This window comes from Stegodyphus dumicola, chromosome 9, assembly GCF_044657685.1.
Source record: "Stegodyphus dumicola isolate Sdum_Otavi_A_Nest chromosome 9, ASM4465768v1".
Classification (NCBI taxonomy): Eukaryota; Metazoa; Arthropoda; class Arachnida; order Araneae; family Eresidae; genus Stegodyphus; species Stegodyphus dumicola.
In genome coordinates, this window is record NC_140776.1 from 118,668,252 (window position 1) to 118,688,334 (window position 20,083).

General features: G+C 32.9%; 1 protein-coding gene across 1 annotated transcript in view; it reads right to left on the bottom strand.

Annotated features, from left to right (window-relative positions):
• LOC118179524 (kinesin heavy chain-like) overlaps positions 1-20,083 on the bottom strand; it is a 190,982-nt gene that overhangs the window by 121,868 nt on the left and 49,031 nt on the right. The window contains exons 3-6 of the mRNA XM_035348781.2: positions 14,626-14,699; positions 4,737-4,841; positions 1,912-1,960; positions 1,757-1,812 (exon numbers count right to left, since the gene is read on the bottom strand). Of these exons, the coding sequence (XP_035204672.1) occupies positions 1,757-1,812; positions 1,912-1,960; positions 4,737-4,841; positions 14,626-14,699 (284 nt within the window). The remainder of the gene's footprint in view (positions 1-1,756; positions 1,813-1,911; positions 1,961-4,736; positions 4,842-14,625; positions 14,700-20,083) is intronic.

Genomic DNA, 20,083 nt, shown 5'->3' on the forward strand with positions numbered 1-20,083 from the left:
GTTATTGCATTTATGTTCATGTTGTTTATTATTGTAATGTAATGCTTAGTATTGCACTTATGCCTTAGTTGTAAGTTTGGCTTCCTGTCCAGGGATTGTACTGCCCGGGACGTGCAGTCCTTGGGAAGGGGGCAGTGTTACGAATTTGGTATTTAAAAAGCTAATGTTAGTTCAATTATAAATTAAATGGTTTCATTTCCCGCGCAGTGCAGCGCGTGACGAATATTAAAAGAAGAAAGCTAAGCCAGAAATTCAAAAATACAAGAGCACGTGCATTTAACATTAAATAAATAAATATGTCTTTTTGATTTCGAGAAAGTACCAGAAAATTCTAGCGCGTGATTTTAAAATCTTATAAAAGGAGGCAAACATCTCAGTTCGTAGTAGTTGCTTAGTTTGTTGTTGTTTAGAAAACTGCTCTTGTTGATTGTAGCGAATTCGCGAATTAGCTTTCTTTAGTTGTTTTGAATTACGTTCTATTGGACATTTGAGTAGTTAAAAGATAACTACTGTGAGATATTGTAATACTACATGATAGAGAAAATTTAAGCATTTTTGTTGTGATAATAATAAATTTTTGTTCATTTTTCATCGGACTTGTGCATTCTTTTCGTAACGAACCCGTACGCATGCAACAATACTAAATACCAGTTAGTCCTTCTAGATGTAGGAAAACACTTTCCTAGTTTTATCTTTTTAATGCCTAAATCAACCACGTGAGATAATTTTACAATTTAATTTGATAATTTATACGTGAATTTGAAATATGCATTGCTTACGTATTTTACAAACTGTTATCATTAGTTATTAATTTTTCTACTGGCATATTGTTATATTCTAAAACCGTCGCATAAAAATGTTATATTTTATTTCCCCTTGTCTAGTGATAACATTGTACAAGTAGTATATTGTTCACCGTCCTTAATGTGATCGCGGTTCATGTTATAGTTAGGGTATTGTTATGTGATTGCCGAAGTACCGGCCATTTGTGTAAGAAAACATAAAAAAGACATTGATTATTGGGATCAACAAATTGGTTAATATGATTAATATGTTAGAGAATAAATTTTTTAATTGAACTAAAGCTGCCAAATAAGTTAAAAATGCATTTTAAAAATTGCCAAGTGACAGAGAAATGTTGCCAAGAAAGCAATCAAGTCACCAAACACCTTCGTTCCGATTTTATTCAAACATTTAAAATAAGCACAAAAACAAAACTTAATTCCACATAGATTTTCAATAACTCTGTCGATTTTGAGGGCATCAGATGCAGGTCACTCTTCTTCAAAAGCAAAAAACGCCTGAAGAATTTTTCCCCTGAAAACGCCTAAATTAAACTAAAGTTGCTTTTTTTGCTAATTTTAGATTTTACAATGGCAAGTTCTTTTCCAGTGAGAGGATGTCCTCCGAGTATTAAGATTAGCTGTGCAGCATCGGTCCAATAATTCCCAGAAACGATCGATTCATTAAAAAAATTTGTATTTTAATATACTTGAAAATAAGTATTTATATGTTTCTAGATATTTTTACATTAAATTAGTTACATCCGATTGCTATTTTAGAGGATATTTTTCTCATCGTTTAATGTTATTATTCGGTTAATGTTATCAAAATACTTGTACAAAAACGTAATCATATTAAGTGGCGCCTACAGTACTTCCTTTTCAGTTACAAGGCACAGCATTTTATTTCTAGAAATCCGAGATTTCATCTTTTACAATTTTAAGAATGCATTTAGATCCATCAAATCACTTACCTTTACGAAAGGAACTCTGTTTTTATCTTCGTGGACAGACAGATTGGTTTTGGATACTGCCAATAAATAGAAACGTGAGTTACATAAAATATACATGGCAATAGACAATGACAAACAAGGAAGGGTTTTTTGTGCATGCAAAAACAGATACTTACCATCGAGGAGATCACGAATTTTATCTAAATAAATTTCGAAATAGGAAATCTGAAAGAAACAAATTATTACGTATATAAGAAACAAATTACTGAGCATATAAAAAATTACAAAATTAGAATGAATTAACAAAAAATTATTAATTATTAAGAAACAAGTTTCACAAGCCTACAAACTTTGTTGTTGTGTCATGATTTTTTAATTTTCTTAATTAATTAATTGATTCATTTAATCAATTTAATTGATTCCTATGAATGTTTTAGCTCCAAATCCGAAAATGACGTTTGTTTTTTCCCATCTTGTCAGGGTTTTTCAGAAATCGCATCCTTCAGAATTTGTTGATAGTCGATGAATTGCGAAACTATGAGAATTTAAAATGAACTTAAGATCATTTTTCGTAAACCTTATTCTCTTTACTTTCTTGTACAATGTAAAGAAAGCATTGAATTTGCGAAACATTTTGGTTATAAGATTTCAACAGATATATAAGTTTTTCCCGACTCCATTTTGACTAAATACGAGTATGTTCCATTGTGACATCTGTAAGTACGCATGTCGCACAACTCAAAAGCGGTTTACCGTAAAATGCTGAAATTTCGTATTTGGAAATTTTGAATAATTTCGGCGTGCCGGCTGTATGTATCTCGCATAACTCAAAAACGATTTGCTCTAGAATGCTTTTCTAAATGAGCACTTTGAGCTAGAAGACCGTATCTAACGCATAATTACAAATGAAGTAACTTTAAATAAAGAGCAGCAAAAAGTGTGTATAATTTAAGTAGAGAACGAGGAAGCCTTGCGCTTCCCTAATCAGATTTTTTTAATATTTTGTTAAAGCACTAAGCGTTTGATTTTAGTAGATGGCAATAATGAATAATATTTTCATTAAAGAAAGTGAAAAATGTAAACGTCTTCTGCATAATTTGTACTTGAACAAAAATTGAATTCACATAATTTTGACGTTTTGAATTGCAGTTTTCTTATTATAAACATAGAAAATCCTACATAAAATGCAATCACTTGCTTATATTTGCAGAAAAAAATTAACATCTGTACCAATCTGAATTTGCATATATTATTATTCCTTAACTGTTTTCAAAGCTTGGCATTAGTTATTTTTCCCAACCTATTAAATACCGGTTTTCATTTGTACCATGGCTAAATGATTGGCTTTAAATTTTTGCGGCAATTTACACAGACAAAATTCAAAGTCAAGAGATTTTCAATCATAATAATTTCAATCATAATCATAATATAATGCACTATAGTAATCGATATCTTTCAAGAATACAGTATAATACATTAGAAGACTAACAACGTTCTGCATTAAAACATATTCAAAGAAATTAAATCTGATGTGGACACCACATGACTTCACCACACACATTCTAAATTATGTACAATTTTTGTAGCACTTATTTCCTTGAATTATTCTAACTTAGTTAACCGATCCCAGATGATCGAAAATAACATCTAAACAAGCTGAAAATAACATAAAAAAACTGCAAATTTTGAAATTTAATATCCCAGTTATTTCTTGGTGACACGGTTCCTTTCTTAACTTTCTTGGTCACAAGGTGAAGATTAATTCGAGTGTTGTTCTCCGTGATATGGGCACTCGGACCTCAGTTGGAGTGTACGACAATCTCCAAGATGGCTTTTGAGCTAAGTGCTCGCCCTGAGCCTAATATCGGGGGATTTAGTTAGGTCCAGCCGGAGTAATGTCATTTAGTTGACGAGGCGCGTATAAGTTTGAGTTAGTTAGTACCACGATGTTTTAGAACTGCGATATTCTCTCCTTGCTTTCTTTTCTCCCAGGATGCTTTCTAGACAAATTTTTTCCTTTGCGTGGTTTTTCTCTTCGATGTTTCCGCCTGTAACCCTTAAAATTGGGGCTAAAAGAATTTTATACTGTATATAAGGGAGGGTCTTCAAACCCTTCCTGAGTTCCTCGAGTTAAACCAACTCGTTCTGCGAATCAAAATAAAAGTTGGAAAAAAATTTATTAAGCACTAACACTAGTTGAGTAGCATTTATCAAGTGATATATCCATTAAAAAACCACGAAAAATCACAAAGTTTGCTAATGAAAGACAGGAAACAACTTATCGAAATATAAGTAGATTCGATGTTGAAATCTAAATTTTAGTAAGAGCAACTCGTAATTTTTTTCCTCAGAGTCATGTAAAATACTCAGAAGTTTTCAGGCAACTACAAACATTTTAAAGCCATTCGGGACAAATGTTGAAATGGAAAATCTTTCTCAAAATATATGACAACAAAAAAGAAAATACAGAAACAAATGCATATTGTGAAATGTTACTATCTATAACATCAATAGAGCTAGACCTGAACAGTTTGTGTAAAAAAATGCAAGCACATCCCTATCAATAAATGTAATTTAGGGAACATATAGATCACGAGTTTATACTATTAAAGATTGAATCATATTAGTTTTATGTTAAAATGTTTCAATAAAAAATAAAATACTTTTCTTTAATTATCTTTACATAAAGTACCTATAACATATTGATCTACTTCAAAAACTATTTTAAGATATACGTTTTTTAAGGGTAAACTCTAGAGTATGAATAAATATAATCTTCAATGGATAACTGCAAAGAATATATACTAATTAAATGTATAACCAGCGTTTATTTACATTCGTTCCATTTTTTGTGATGAAAATATATATTCGAATTAAAATTTCTGTTGGTTAATAAATAGTCTGTCACGTTTCATTTGAAGTCTATTTTTGTCACTATTCTGAAGTTAATAGTCTATTTTAGTCTATTTCTATCACGTTTAATTTGAAGGAAAAAACTCACCTTAATGTGGAACTCAATATTTTCATCCATGGAATAGATGTGGTTGAATATGTCGTTCACAATTCTAGGTATGATGCCTTGTTGGATATGGTCCCCGAGGATTCCCTGAAAAGCAGTTTTAAATAATTATTTCATAGTAATCAATCACATAAATAGATAATAAAATATCACGGGTACTTCAAAGCCAAAAGGTTTAACATCCAAATAGAATGTAAAAACTTGTTAAGTATTTTACAGTTAAACCTTGGTTCATGAATTTTATTTTTCCCCATCACAGTAAATCATTCGAAATATTCTTAAACTGAAACAATTTTCCTCATAGGAATTAATGTAAAATGAATTGATTCATTCCCGAATTCCAAAGGACTGCTTAGAAAACAGTGTTTTATTGTTAAGTTCGTAATGCAAAACAAGTGGTTTTCATTAAATCATATAACATTTACTTGGTCTAGCAATGTAAATCTAGGACTATAACTCTAACACACATGTAGTGAAATATCATTATGTGTGAGATAGCATGATATAGTCTTACGAAAGTTTTAAAACAACCATTTTAGTTAAACTGAAATTTTAACAAAAGAGGCACGATTCAAACTACAGATAACCACACCTGTGGATCTTAGTTTTAGTTTAATTCTTAGTCTTTTAAGTTCAAGCCCAAGTGCGGGCTTTGTTTGTACACTCCCAGGCGGAGTTTTGTTAAATCTTATTGGAATAATAAAGGGTTAGTTACCCTTCCATCTTGTCGTTTCTTGTCACACGAACTAGTTAGCGATTATTCGCTTATCAGTTCTTAGATTCTTCACTTCGAACATTAACTTAGAATTACAAAGTGAGGAACTCTACAAGTTAAATAGTAAGCTAAATGTTGGCTCACTAATTTATCAACGCGTCAATTTAAAGTATAGAAAACCAGAGAACGCAAAAGCCGAGACAATTACATTTAACTGGAGCTGGACATTACATTTAACTGGAGCCGAGAGAATTACATTTAAGTGGAGCTGCATATAACCACGCAGAGCGCATGCCACACCCTCTCTCTCAAGATCAAAAAGCTCAGCTTAAATATACAATCAACTACGTAGTTTGCATTCTGATGAAAAAGACAGAAAGAAGAAGTTAAAGTACAGATCTAAATCCTTATAACCCGTTAGTTATAAAAAACCTTACAATCTAACAGATATATAGTATTTAACACAGTAATTAAATGTATATAAACAATCTGACACTCAAACATAGAAAAACAATAAGCCTATTAATATACAGATATTTTTTTCTGCACTTCAATTAAACTTATTTCCTCGAATTATTCCAACTTATTTATCCGATTCCTTAATGCAAGTTGAAAAGGACATCAAAAACTGTGAATTCCGAAACTAAATATCTCAGTCTATTTTTGTCGTTCGGGAGTAACATTTCTTATATTTGTTTCATAACGAGTAAAATATGTTCTGAAATACAAGTATAGGAATAGGGAGATCACCTTAGTTAAAGTTAGATTTCATTATTTGTCCATTTTTTTTTATTTGATATTGTCGAAAAGCAAATTTTTCGTCATTTATAGTACTTCTGTGACTGGGAGTGTACGACTACGATCAACGATTGCAAATTAAAAGCCGGGTAATGACACCTAAGCCGAGTAAGAGAGTGGGTAAATATATATATAATTTTAGTATTGATGATTGCAACAATTAGATGTCATATCAGCCCAATATATAAAATTTCAACGTTCTACGGCTAATCATTTTTGAGTTATGAGAGATACATGCATACATACATACATGCGTAAAGACGGAACGGAAACGTCCCCTTTGAATAAATTTTAAATCCCTTTTATAATCCTTTTTAGAGAAAAGAGTCCGTTATTCGGTCCTTACGTATTGACACCACGCAAAAAATATTCCAAATGGAATCGGAACCGTCAAAACCATGGAGGTAAGAAAGGAAGGAGTGGCCAACCGACACTAGAAGTGAAGCACTGCTTGGAAGCTTCGGTCACCAGATGGGGTGTTCTTTGTTTACATTCAGAAGCTCGCTTGACAGTGTTCTGATAGTATTCTGACGCACGATAGTTCCATACAAATCGAAAAAGGGGACACTTTCGCATGAAAGAAACATTCATAGTGTGATGGATTTGTATAGTTTAGTGACATTTACGCAAAAAATCATATCTTGGTTATTTTTCGATAACTAACAGCGATTATCATTATGAATTCTAAGCTGTTGAACTACAAAAATATAGATTTTAACAAAAATGTTATGCTTAAAGAATGAAAAATACCTTACGGTACTTTTAAAATATTATACGTCTTTCGATACCCTTGATAGAGTACTCGCTACTTTTGTTTTATGTTCCAAATGCCAAAATGTCTTAAATAAAATAAATTTTTTTCACATCTATATATTATTGCAACATGTACCTTTTAAAATGTTTTAGGGGAGAGGCTTTACTGCTGCTCATTTTAAACTCATCGTTTTGATTTTATATATCTGAAAAATAATCACTTTGGGCTTACACGTTTTACTTATTTGGGTTAATTAAAAATAAAGTCCTTATTTTATTCCCTTTCAGAAATGTTCAGAGAAAGTTAAGTACTATTTAAAGTATTTTTCTAATTTCTAATAATTCTCTAATTTAAAATGAACTGAATAGAGCATTAATTATAAATTGACTTACATTTTTCGATTTAAAAGATGCCTCGGAAGCCAAAAAATCATGTCATATTTAAGAAAGTATTTTAGGAAGAAGTTCTATAAATAGAAAAGAAATAATGCATAATTTTAATATTAATAATACAATAAACTTTGATCTTAATTTTTGTACCTTAACTGAATAAAATAGAATTACCTTAAATTTTTTCTAATGTAATTAACGAAAACTTGTGAAAATATTTCATTCAAATGAAAAAATTCTGAGAAAACTGTTCTGTGAAAAGTATAGCATTTAATTCCGTTCAGAATGAAATGCTGTTTAAAAATATGTTGTTTTCATATACTTAGGACTCTGAAGTGTTGTAGAAAAAGAAAATATGTATATTTATATGCATATTTACGACGTAATTACAAAATATTTACATCCGATCGCGTCAAATCCCATTGTACTGAATGGTAAATGACCCAATGTTTTGGTCACTACGTAGGGATCGCCAGTGCTTCAGAGCAGGGTACGGGAGAAACCTGTTTAGGGCTACTCCATCTTACTTCCTACCTCCATGGTCAAAACGGATATTTTCGTTGAAATATGATACGCAAAAATTTTCGCGGTTAATAATTTCTTTACTTTGTACAAGGAAGTAAACTAATATATAAGTAATTTTGAAATATGTAGTTTATCGTCTCTTATGTATGCTAATTTTCAGGTAGTTAAGTGAAACTGTCTCCAGGCTGCGCAACTTAGCCCAGTTCTGGACGAAGTAAATTATTTCCCACTCATAACATCTGCGCTTTCATTTGATATAATTTCGGTTGTTTCTCGATAAGTCATATTTTCTTGTTATGAACAAGGAATTAAATTAACTGTTATTGTTATATTTTTCTTGCATTTAGAAAACCTGGCTTATAGTTTGAATCTGCGTTCTACAGAACAGCTAGTATAGCGATTATTTCCATAGTTATGCGAGCCTACCACCAAACAAAGGGTGGATCAAAGTGCAAACACCACCTAATGCAGTGGTTTTAAAACTCAGATTGAAGGCTGGCGGTATGCTTGATCAAAAACAGTTAGCGGACCGTATATATAACAAAATGAAACTTTTTACCAACAAAATAAAAAATATTAATTAAATTTTAAATTTCTATTACTAAATAGTTATCAAAATATACGTAAACAATAAAAATAACGCAAAAAGAAATTCAAGTTTACATTTATTTTTTATCTTAATGCTAAAGGTTGGCATAAGCATGAAATTCAGTTTATATTTTGTAACTGATATATATTCTTGCGTGCATACGGGTTCGTAACGGATTGAGTAACACAGAACCCATGATGGCTTGATAGAATTTATTTTTCCAAAAGGAAACAAATTTAAAGTTCTAGAAATTTACATTAAAGTAATCATCCAGCTCTTCTCAGAATACGAAGCCACAATCAATAGCTTCCATATCAGACTACTAAGAATATTAAACGCAACGCAAAGCAAAGCGCATTTAAAAAAGAAAGGCTAGAAAGGCTGAGATCTCTCAAAAATCCATATTATTCTGAACTCAAAAACTGAGAACAAATGCTTTCTCCAGTCAGTTTCTCCAGTCCAGATGCTTCCTTCAGCTGCAGAGAAATCTCTACTACCTTCCATTTTTCGAAATTTCTGGAAGGCATATAATGTTAAAATTAAAAATCAGGGCGGAACCAATGACAGTTACATACAGGGATCAATTACAGTCGTTCAGTTACAGTTGTTATACAGGGACCGGATCAAAATGTTGCCAAATGGTAGCCAAGTATGGCAACTTTTGGCGATTTCTCACCAAATTAGATGACGAAAATTGCTCCCTAAAAATCGCCAACTCGGCGATATTTCGCCAATTTAGCGAAATAGCTATTTACCTCAGTGTTAAATAGACATGCCAGTGTAATCTTATTTTTCTAGCAAAGCTTCGCTTTCTTAAGGCATTTTATGTTACATATTATACGAGATCTACCACAATTTTACGTATAATTTCACCAAAATTACTTATGTATATATATATATATATATATATATATATATCTAAAAATTCGTAACTTTTTCCTCTTTTCAAGGACTGCAGTTTCAAATCGAGGGCAGTACCATAGGAAACAGGCATAGGCAGGAAGCCACACTTACAACTAAAGGAAATAAGTGCAATACTAAAACAATAATTTCAATAAATAAACATACAACAAATTAAGTACTAAATCATTAATTCAATGCATGAATTTACAAATTTGCATGAAAGTAGGATCATTGCCTTAGTTTACTATTTCCATTATATACACACTGGGGAGTACGAATAACGCCCATAGTAAGGTTCTAGACTGTCGTAATGAGCGATTTTGGGCTTAAAATTTGATGACTTACTGATGATGTTTTGATAATTTTGATGGCTGAAATGGGACTAGCCGGTGATCTCGTGGACATCACTGCGATAGGCCAATAATAACAGATGTAACTTCCGCTTCCAGGTCCTCTTGGTTTCTGGAAACCATCAGCAAGAGGTTGTTAGGGATGATTTGATCAAATAGCTCAATCATGTCGTCTGAATGCGTATGTAAAGACTTGGGTTATTTGTATCGAGTAGTCTACAGCGTTCTTTAATTACCTTAAAGATAAAAGTTCTTCCTTCATCGAAATGTAACTAAAGAGGCTCTCCAAATCTGGAAATCCAATGCTGTATCATTACATCTGCTACCGGGACGCCTCTTGATCAGTAATAGGATACGCTACAGGCCACCTTGGGAAGTAATGAGTGAAAACAAAGATGAATTTGCTGCTATTAGTTCGTGGCAGAAGTTTCAGGATGTCAAAGGCGATGCGTTTAAAGGACCCTCGTACATTGTAACGTTGCAGCTTCCCTCGGCTACGTTTTTTCAGTCCTTTCCGACCCGCAAGAGCTCTCGAACTCTACGCAAAGCCTTTATTATTCCAAAATTTTGTCCTCTTAGACGATTTCTGGGGGACTGCTACTATATATTTCTTTAAAGATGTCCGAAATCATAGAAGGATGAATTGCTATCGGAAGGCCTCTCCAACGTCTAATTCGACCTTCCGGTACAAGACGCCGTTTCGAATATGGGAGTGAGTCCCAGAAAACGCAGTATTGTTTTGCCGTAGGACTACAGATCGAAATGTCCTGCCAAGAAGTTTTTCTATTTGAGTACCCCATCAAATCACTTACGGGTCTAATGTCACCGTCTTCCAAGTGGGTCTTTCTGGTCTGGGTCAGATATTGTCCGAGTTGTAACTTGGACAACCGTACAAACCAGCTCGGTTTTTCTCTTCGACTCTGGGATAATATTGCCAGCTTACTGGGCAGGGTCTTCTAGACAAAGCATCAGCTTTGCTTTATCATGATACTTTCCGATGACGAACAGTGATGTCATATCCTTGCAGTTTCTCTCTCCACCTGGCTATTTCGCTTTAGGATTCTTGAAATAAAGACCCAGGTCAACGATGCATGATTTGTGCGAAGCAGGTATTTTCTGCCATAGAGGCAACGGTGGAAATGTCCTTCGGCTTTAACTATGGCGAGCAACCCTTTTCGAGTGGCATAGTAATTTCTGTCTGGTTTAGATAGACCCTTGCTCCAGTATGCTACGACATGTTCTTGACCGATTATTTTTTGTACAAAAACGCAATAATACTCTTATTTCTCTCATCTATATCAAGAATAAACTGTTTATCGAGCTGAGGATACGTCAGGTTCGTTCCATGCGTTAAACCTCCTTTAATGTTTTAAATGCATCCTCACATTCTATTGTCCACAGGAACTCCTGCTTGCTCTCTGTCAACTTCTGAATGGGTCTTCCGAAGGAAGAAAAGTCCTTATCAATTCTAAATATCTCCTACAGGTGCAAAGCAACAGAAAACTTCTGAGCTGTTGGACATTTTCGGGGCGTCTCCAGGCTTTAACTTTTCACACATTTTCTGGGTCGGTACACTCACCTCGGCAGAAATGACATATCCCAGGTAAGTCTCTACCTGTCTGCACAATTTACATTTGGCAGGACTTAGTTTTAGATTGGCTTCCTTTAATTCTAAAGCACCTTCCTGGTAATTTCGAATAGTTTTAGATTGAATTCTGTTAATTTCTAAAGCACCTTCCTGGTAATTTCGAATAGTTTTAGATTGAATTCTGTTAATTTCTAAAGCACCTTCCTGATAATTTCGAAATATTCTTCAAAACTTTTCCCGACGATGATGATATTATCCAGGTATATCAGACAGGCTTCGTACGAAAAGACATCTCAGCACGCTCGCAATAAAGCGTTAGAATGCTGCCGGCAAATAACGTAATCCAAATGTCATCGCCTAGAACTGCTATAGGCTTTCTCCAGTAATAAAAGCCGTCTTTTCTCGGTTATTAGAGTGTATCTATAGCTGCTAATATCCACTTTTTGAAAACAGCGTCGGAGCCCACTTGCTTCTATAAAGAATGTCCAAAATATCGTCAGAATCTTAGTTGAACGAAGTCCTGCCGTGACCTCGTTCAACTCGTGATAGCCAAAGCAAAACATAGTTGAATCTTCCTTCTTTTAGACCAGGACAACAAGAAAGGCCGAAGAACTTGTTGACTCGGTAACATTGCTTTTTGTCTGTCGTTTAGAAGCTTTCCTCCCTCCCTCTGTTTAATAATCGGTAGACATCTTGGATGCGGCCTGTTTGATAGATCATCTCCCGTGTCGATTTTATACTCAGCCAAACCATTCAATTTACTTCAGAAGATGAGCAGAGAAAAACATCATGAAGACACACACTACAGCACGCTCAGACATACACAGAGTTCATGAAGACACACACTACAGCACGCTCTCTTTATCACTTAGTTGTGCATGCTGCAGTAACTTTGATGTTAAGCTGTACGAAGGCAAAGACTCTAGAGTGCCATTGGTTCCTTAATGCTTGACTCTGAAGTACATGCGGCAAGCACTTCGCATTTCCTAATGACTTTCGCCTTATCACTTAGACTGTAACTCTCACGGAAGGACGGTCCTCAATAGGTCGACGAGCACCGAGGCTACTAGTAAGCCTTTAGGGGCTGTAACATTTCTGAGGATATTCCATTATGCATTATCGGAAATTTCTGCTTTCTCTTATGGCCCCCGGTAATAAAAATTCCATTTTTGCTGTAACTGTGATAACGTCTTCAGCTACGATTTGATCGACTGATTTAACTGCTTTGACTTTAAATCCACACAGAGTTATCCTCAGAAGCAGAACGCAGTTCTTTATTTTTAAAGTTCAAGGAAAATTTGTATTTCCTTAGAAAGTCTAATCCGATTACACAAGTGTCTGTAACATTTCCTACATATGCCGTATGAAGGTAGGCGACACTATCAAACATGATGTCAACGATTAATCTTCCATCGATGTCGATTTTATCCGCGGACACAGTCTGGATGATAAAACAAGTAAGCTTCAAATGAGTTTACTTTCCAACTGTTGAGCCAAATCATTTCAAATTTGGTGATATTCGCTCCTGTACATATAACTCCATTTTTATGTCCCATGGTGAAGAGCCGATTACTGCCGCTACTCATTGTAAAATTCTGAAGTGCTTTAAAATAAGGCTTCTTATTATCTGGCAAAATCCGCCCCACGAGATGACTCTTAATTAGATTTTCTCCTTCTTAATGGGAGTGGTCTGAGCTTCCGTGCTCTGAGGCCTTCTGCAGTTGTTTTGTACGTGGCTTCCAGCACCGTAGTTCCAACACTTTAGGGTGGGTTTGTTATCGCTCATATTGCGTCACAAATCATTGACTTGTTTGGTTAAATCGTGTATACAAGCATACACTTGATCCACTGGCGACTTGAGCAACTCTGATTGAGTAGCGGCTACTACGAGTTGCTTGCTGGGCTACCTCATATATAATAATATATGAGGCGCCTCATATATAATAAGGCGATTTTCAGAACCTTAACATCCGCCATTTGTGCCATATGCGGGGTATCTTGGATGGCATCGGCGAAGTACTTCAGGACAGGATTTCGCTTTTTCTCTGATGGACAGTCGTAAATGGCAAGATGAGACAACCTTTCAACACCTGTGGCGAACTCCTGAATGGTTTCTGTTAGCGAGATTTGTTAGCGAGATGTTTGACATAAGAAACATTTTCTCCGATTTGTTATTTGACAGCAGAAACTCTTTCTTCAGTTCCTCCAACTTCGTTTTCAACTGTGTTTATTATGACTTCCTTGCACGGCTTACTAAATTGCCTACATTTTTCGCTGCACTTCGTTTAAACTTATATCATCTAATTATTCTAAATTACCCCAAGTGTTCCTTCAATGCAAGGTGAAACTGACATCAAAAACTTCAAAATTTGAAATTAAATATACCGGTCGATTTTTGTCCTACTGGAGTCAAACTTCTTGTACTTCTGTTTTTTCATAACGAGTATAAAACTTAATAACCCAAATATAAGCATAAGAACCGGAGAGACCCCATTAAAAGTTAGATTTCGTTATTTCTCCAGAATAATTTTAAAAAAAAACATTTAACATTGCCAAATATTTGACTGTGACCTACGACTGCGAAACTAAACGCCGTATTTAAGGACTTTTAAGCACAGTAAGCAGGGTATGTATATCGATATATGTTTGCTATTGCAGCTTGCAGTGAAAAAGGGAGATATCCAACTAGATGTTATAACAGTCCCATACAAATTTCAACTTTCTATGGCTAATCATTTTTGAGATATGGGAGAGGCATACGTATGTGCGACGTATGTGCGACGCTTGTATGTAGGTACCTACATACAAGCGTCGCAAAAAAAATCCATTTTATAATCTGTTTTGAAATAACAGGTTCTCTGTTCCATCCGTACGTACAGACGTCAAGCAAAACTTTAGTCAAAATAGTTTCGAGAACAATCAAATGGATAGTTCCATTGACATATTGTCAAAATAGTTTCGAGAACAATCAAATGGATAGTTCCATTGACATCTGATAACCAAACGTTTTCGCGATTACAAGAACTAAAAAGTCAATTCGGCATCCTTATTTGATAATAACTCATCATTTCAAAGACAAACAATTAGGTAGTAGGACAAAATTCCAAGTACTTGTTCTTTTCATTTGGTGTTTTAAAATGCAAGGTTTTGTCTTCATATACTATTTGCATCAACAATAATTAACTACAAAATTTTAGTTACACACTAAAGTGCACATAAATTACATGTAAAACATTTAAAAATATAATCATTGCACTCACCTCCATTGTATGAGTTTTACCACTTGATGTCTGTCCATAAGCGAATATTGTCCCATTGTAGCCCATAAGAACATCTGAAAGATACGTTAAGGTGATTAAAAACTTTTAATAATAAGTAATATTACGAATTTTAGTTTATGTTTTAATAGAAAAGCCCATCATTTCAATAATAGTGTCTTTAACCCTCTGAAGCGCCAGGGTTTTTGCTATGAAAGCAAAAATTTCCCAAAACTACTATGAGAACCAATTGTGTTTTTGATTTTAATGTTAAAACTCTCCTGGTATTTCATACCTGAATTTGTTTTCTTTTAATATATTGCCATAATGTCTTTGACATATTTTAATATGCACGTATATATACGGTTTTACAGATATCAGAAAAAATATTCTAGAAGATTAATAAAAGTTTCTATAAGGTTCTTACAGATATCACAAAAAATATTTTAGGCCGCTTAGAAGGTTAATAAGATAAAGATCTTTAATAAGATTAACGTCGGGTTTTAATAAAATTAAGCAATTTTTAGTAGTGTATCATAAGTAATGAAGCTTGAAAAAAGCACTTCCATTTTTATAGATTAAAAATCAATAATTCTGCCATTAAAAATTAATAATTCTTTAGAAAAGGCTGGCATTAACTTTATTTTTCAAATTACTTGTTAGTGGCATGATATTTTTTTACCCAAACCTGAAAAGGAGGGAACAAGTGAATGACTTTTACAAGTAATTGAATGTTTTATATGTGTAATTAAACTTCTCTTTTCCGTTTGGATAATGGCTAATGATCAGAATAACATTCTTTATGTATTCTATAGAATTACTGACCATTCTGTTCAGTTGTCTAAAGAAAGAGCTTGTTTTGATTGCTTAAGAAAGACTTTTTTCACATTTCCTCTGCTTTTGGGCAAGTTTTAAATTACAATTTTTTTTTGTTGTTTTGTTTAGCCATATTGGTTGGTTTCTCTTTTAATACAAACAATTAAAAACGACGCCATGTTTGACACTTGTTACCTATGTCATTAGATGACCTCCCCCAAACCTAAGACTTCTTTTCCGGAAAGCCACCAATGGTTTCACAATAAGAAAACGCGGATTAGTTTATGGTTTGAAGTCCCTTTCAGTTTCTAGAAACTTCTTCTGCAAGATTCGTTTCAAATTTTGGAAATTTGTAAATAATGCTAAAAAATCGTTGTTTTCTGGTTTTTTCTTATTCCTTTTGCTGTTACTAAAAAAATGAGTCTATTTCATACTCTGAGTCTACTAAATAGCTCATTAGTAGTGAAAATTACTTTTTCTTTTCTTCCTCGATACACAACGACATTAGTCAGAAATTAATTAATTTCTTTTCACTAGTTAGTATAATATCAAAATTTTAACAGACGCTAAGGTTAATCGACTGTAATAGTTCAAGGAGTTCCCACTGCTGCTCCCTACATCTCAGATAGCATAGCATACCACACTCCTTCTGATTAAGAAACAGATGGGACCACTTCACCGTCCTCCCACTAGAAAGAACGTAAGTTAATTAATTCATATTCTTTTATGTATATTATGTACATAAAAATTTTTACATTTTCTTGTACCTTATTTTATAAATATCTTTCAATTTTCAACTTCTTTTTCATTAATTTTGCAAAGATTTCATTGTTTATTATGCTTTTAACGATTACGAATTCTATTACATATATAGTAAAGATTAAATTCTGTTTATTATGTTTATAAAAATAGCTTTGAATTAAAATGCATGAAAGCGAGGGCGGCGGGGGCATTTTACATGATAAAAAAATTTGCCACTACTATATCTTGCAAAAAATTTTATTTACTCCTACTCAATTTGGCAATAATATCTCGAAATTTCTAAAATTTTCATTAACTTAACTGAACTGCTACATTCATGATGAATTCTTTATATTACTTTATTTTAATTCATCTCACTTTAATCTCACTAAATAGATTAAAACTCGACTTACAAGTTTGGCTTTAATTCAAATTGCCAGTTTGTCATCATACTTCTTACTTGAGTGAAAAACGAAACACCTTCGCATTTATTAATTATTGTTAATTGAACGGGGGTTGGTTTGTTCCCCTTAAAACGTCAACCAATTTCCGATCAATGACGATAATTATTTAGTTTATTAATTTTAAAAGTTTCCATTTCTATTTTTCGTAATTCAAGTTCCTTTATAAATAGTATTTTCAGGATTAAATTTCAATGTTACCGGGTTACTTCACTCAGATACATTCTACGAACTTTCTATTAGGAGATAATATAATCAATATTTAGTAACTAAATTAGTATTATCTTTATAGCTATTGCGCAAGGATTAGTAAATTAATTGCAATGAATTTAAATCAATTAATTCAAGCTTTGATATATATATATATGATATAAATCATATATCATATATATATATATCACTAAAGGTTTTTAGCAAAACTGCTAAGAAACCTTGAAAATCATAAGCAACTATAGTGAAACAAAAGATAAATTTTTTAAATCAAAGTTATGAGGAAACGAATTTATTGAGAATGAATTAATTAAGACAAGTAAGAATTCAAAGTAAAGATTATTACAGAAGCGTTTCCAAATTGGGGAATAAAACCGTATAATAATGGAAGGCTCATAGGAACAACAACAAAATAAAACAATACCCTTAAAATGGGTAAAATAAAATAAAACTGAATAATGAATTTATAAATTAATTTTAACTGAATTTGAAAATGAAAATGAAAGAAAAGAAAATCTGAATGAAGCAAAAATCCACGTGTCTGTTCAATGAGTATTTCTCGGTACGTTATTTATACAAACTACAGCTGCGTAGCTGGAATAAATGAAATTAATGAAATATAAAACTAAATAGAGGTGTGAAAATTTTTGTCTGTTAAATTGAAAAATAAAAAAAAAATCTGAAATGTTTCAGATTTTAAATTACGTCCAAAGGGGCGTTTTTTAACATTTTGTGTGTTACCTTTCTTTATTAAATATCATGTTCCTCGCACTTAAACCATAAGATCCAGTGCAACAGCAATATCGCAAAATAGTTTTAAAACGAGCATATCTTTAGAATTTCCGATACAGAGACTCACACGCTGGAGATAAAAATGTTTTTTCTGCACAACGTTGCCATTGCTCGCTTTGAAATCCTTGAGTTTGTTAATCAAAAATTCGTCAAAGTTTTAAAAAATAGGAAATCGATCATAAAACAAATTTCAAATTTCAAATTTGGTCTTCCACATGCTCATATTCGTTGGAGGATTACGTTATTCAAAATTCGATGACTGTATGTACCGTTATTTTATGACAATGTGAGAAATATACATACATTTACGCAGATTTTCATTATTTAATTTCTTCAAATATAATGCAGGACTCTAACATTTTATGGCAACAGTTTGAAAAGTGAACCGACATTTATCCGTCCGACGCAAAATGCCAAAACGAAACTAATAGTCCTTCGGGATTCAAATCCCTTTGGACTAAAAATCTGAAATTTTTCAGATTTTAAATTGCGTCCAAAGGGGCGTTTTTTTAACGTTTTGAGTGTTACCTTTATTTATTAAATATCATGTTCTTTGCACTTAAACCATAAAATTCAGTTCAAGAGCAATATCGCAAAATAATGTTAAATTAAGCATATCTTTAGAATTTCCGATATACACAGTCTCGCGAGCTGAAGATAAAAGTTTTTTTTTTCGATATAACGTTGCCATTTCTCGCTTTTAAAGCATTGAGTTTGTAAATCAAAAATTCGTTAAAGTTTTACAAAATATAAAATCTATAATAAAACAAATTCCAAATTTGGGATTTCAGATGCCCATATTCGCAGTAGGATTTCGTCATTCAAAATTCGATGGCTCTATGTACCATTGTTTTATCACAATGCGAGAAATAGACAATCATTTATGCAGATTTTTCATTATTTAATTTCTTCAAATATAATGCAGGACTCTAACATTTTGTGGCAACAGTTTGAAAAGTGAACCGACGTTTATGAGTCCGACGCAAAATGCCAAAACGAAAGCAATAGTCCTTCGGGACTGAAATCCCTTTGGACTAATAATGGAGATTGAAATCGTATCGTATAAATGGAAATTAATTGGCATTAATTTCGTATAATTTAATTAATTTTAAACACATACTTTTAAGTGTCTGAAAACTTGGAAAGAAATTTAAAATTTAATTAATGATTTTAATTAATTTTAATAAATTTTTAAATGTATTTAATTATTTTAACCGTATGTAAAAGAGAACTTTTAATTATATGGGTAATGAGTGTAGAAAAATTTTCGAAAGGTAAAAAATGAGTTAACAGTAGAAAGTCTTCATTCGTTTGGCGTATGCTAGAACTGGAATGAAATAGGTTTTGTTCATTTAAAAAGCGTAAAAATGTAACTCAGTTCGATGTATATTTCTCAGAAGTTATTCATTTAGAAGACTATATGATGCAAAAATGCAGCCTAGAAACAGCAAAGGAAAAAAAATGCTGATTTTGTTTTAAAGAAATAAAAATATTTTATTAATAGTATAATTTTTTTAATAAAATATGATGCGTGAAAAGAACGAAAATGATTTTAATTATAGTAAATACGTATCTGGTCTCTAGAAGAAAAGATAACTCAATCATTTTAGTGTTTTAAGTATTCGTATGGACTGCGGTTCCAGTTAGTTGGAATATTTAGAATTCTGTATACTACAGCTTTTCGAAAAATAAAAAGATCAATAAATCATTGGATGAGTCAGTACAGTCGTGTTAAAGAAGGAAGTGAAAAGCTGTCGCTGCAGTAAAATGCTACATTTATCAAAATATAATCATAAAAACTGGTATATTTAGTGAGTACATTTCTTGGTTTTCGATTTTAGATAATATATTGTCGTGAGACTGCCAGTTAAATAAGTTATGCTAAGAAGAACCGTGGTGTCGGCCAGCCGCCTGACCGTTTTCATGAGTCAGGTGACTCGCTGCGCTATCGATCTGGGCGGTGGCCACGGTCCATCTCCCACCGTCATGTAGGAGAGGTTTTCAGTTCATAAAATTCTTTTCCAGAGAACTCAGCTTCTACCACTACTCGAACTATTATCTTCATGAGAAATGATGACTGAGTCATTTTTAGTAGATTTAAATTTCAGCTGATTTAAACTGTCCAACTCTTATTTGACACGAATGGAGCACAAATGCATAAAAAATGTATACTTTCTCAAAAAAGCAGAGAATCTGGCATCAAGTTGAATTCGAGAACTTACTGGAAATCCTAGCGTACTAAATGGCCGAAGCATCTGGAGCCTGATTCTTCACATTCTTCTAGCTGAATAAATATAAAAAATGTTTCAAACATCTGTTTTCCCGCGGTTTGTTACAATTTTCCTCGGATCAGGCTTCAATATATCCAATACTTTACTTTTTTTAATTTCCTTGCGCGAAGTAAAGGAACTAATGTAATCGCAAATAATTTCGGTTATCAT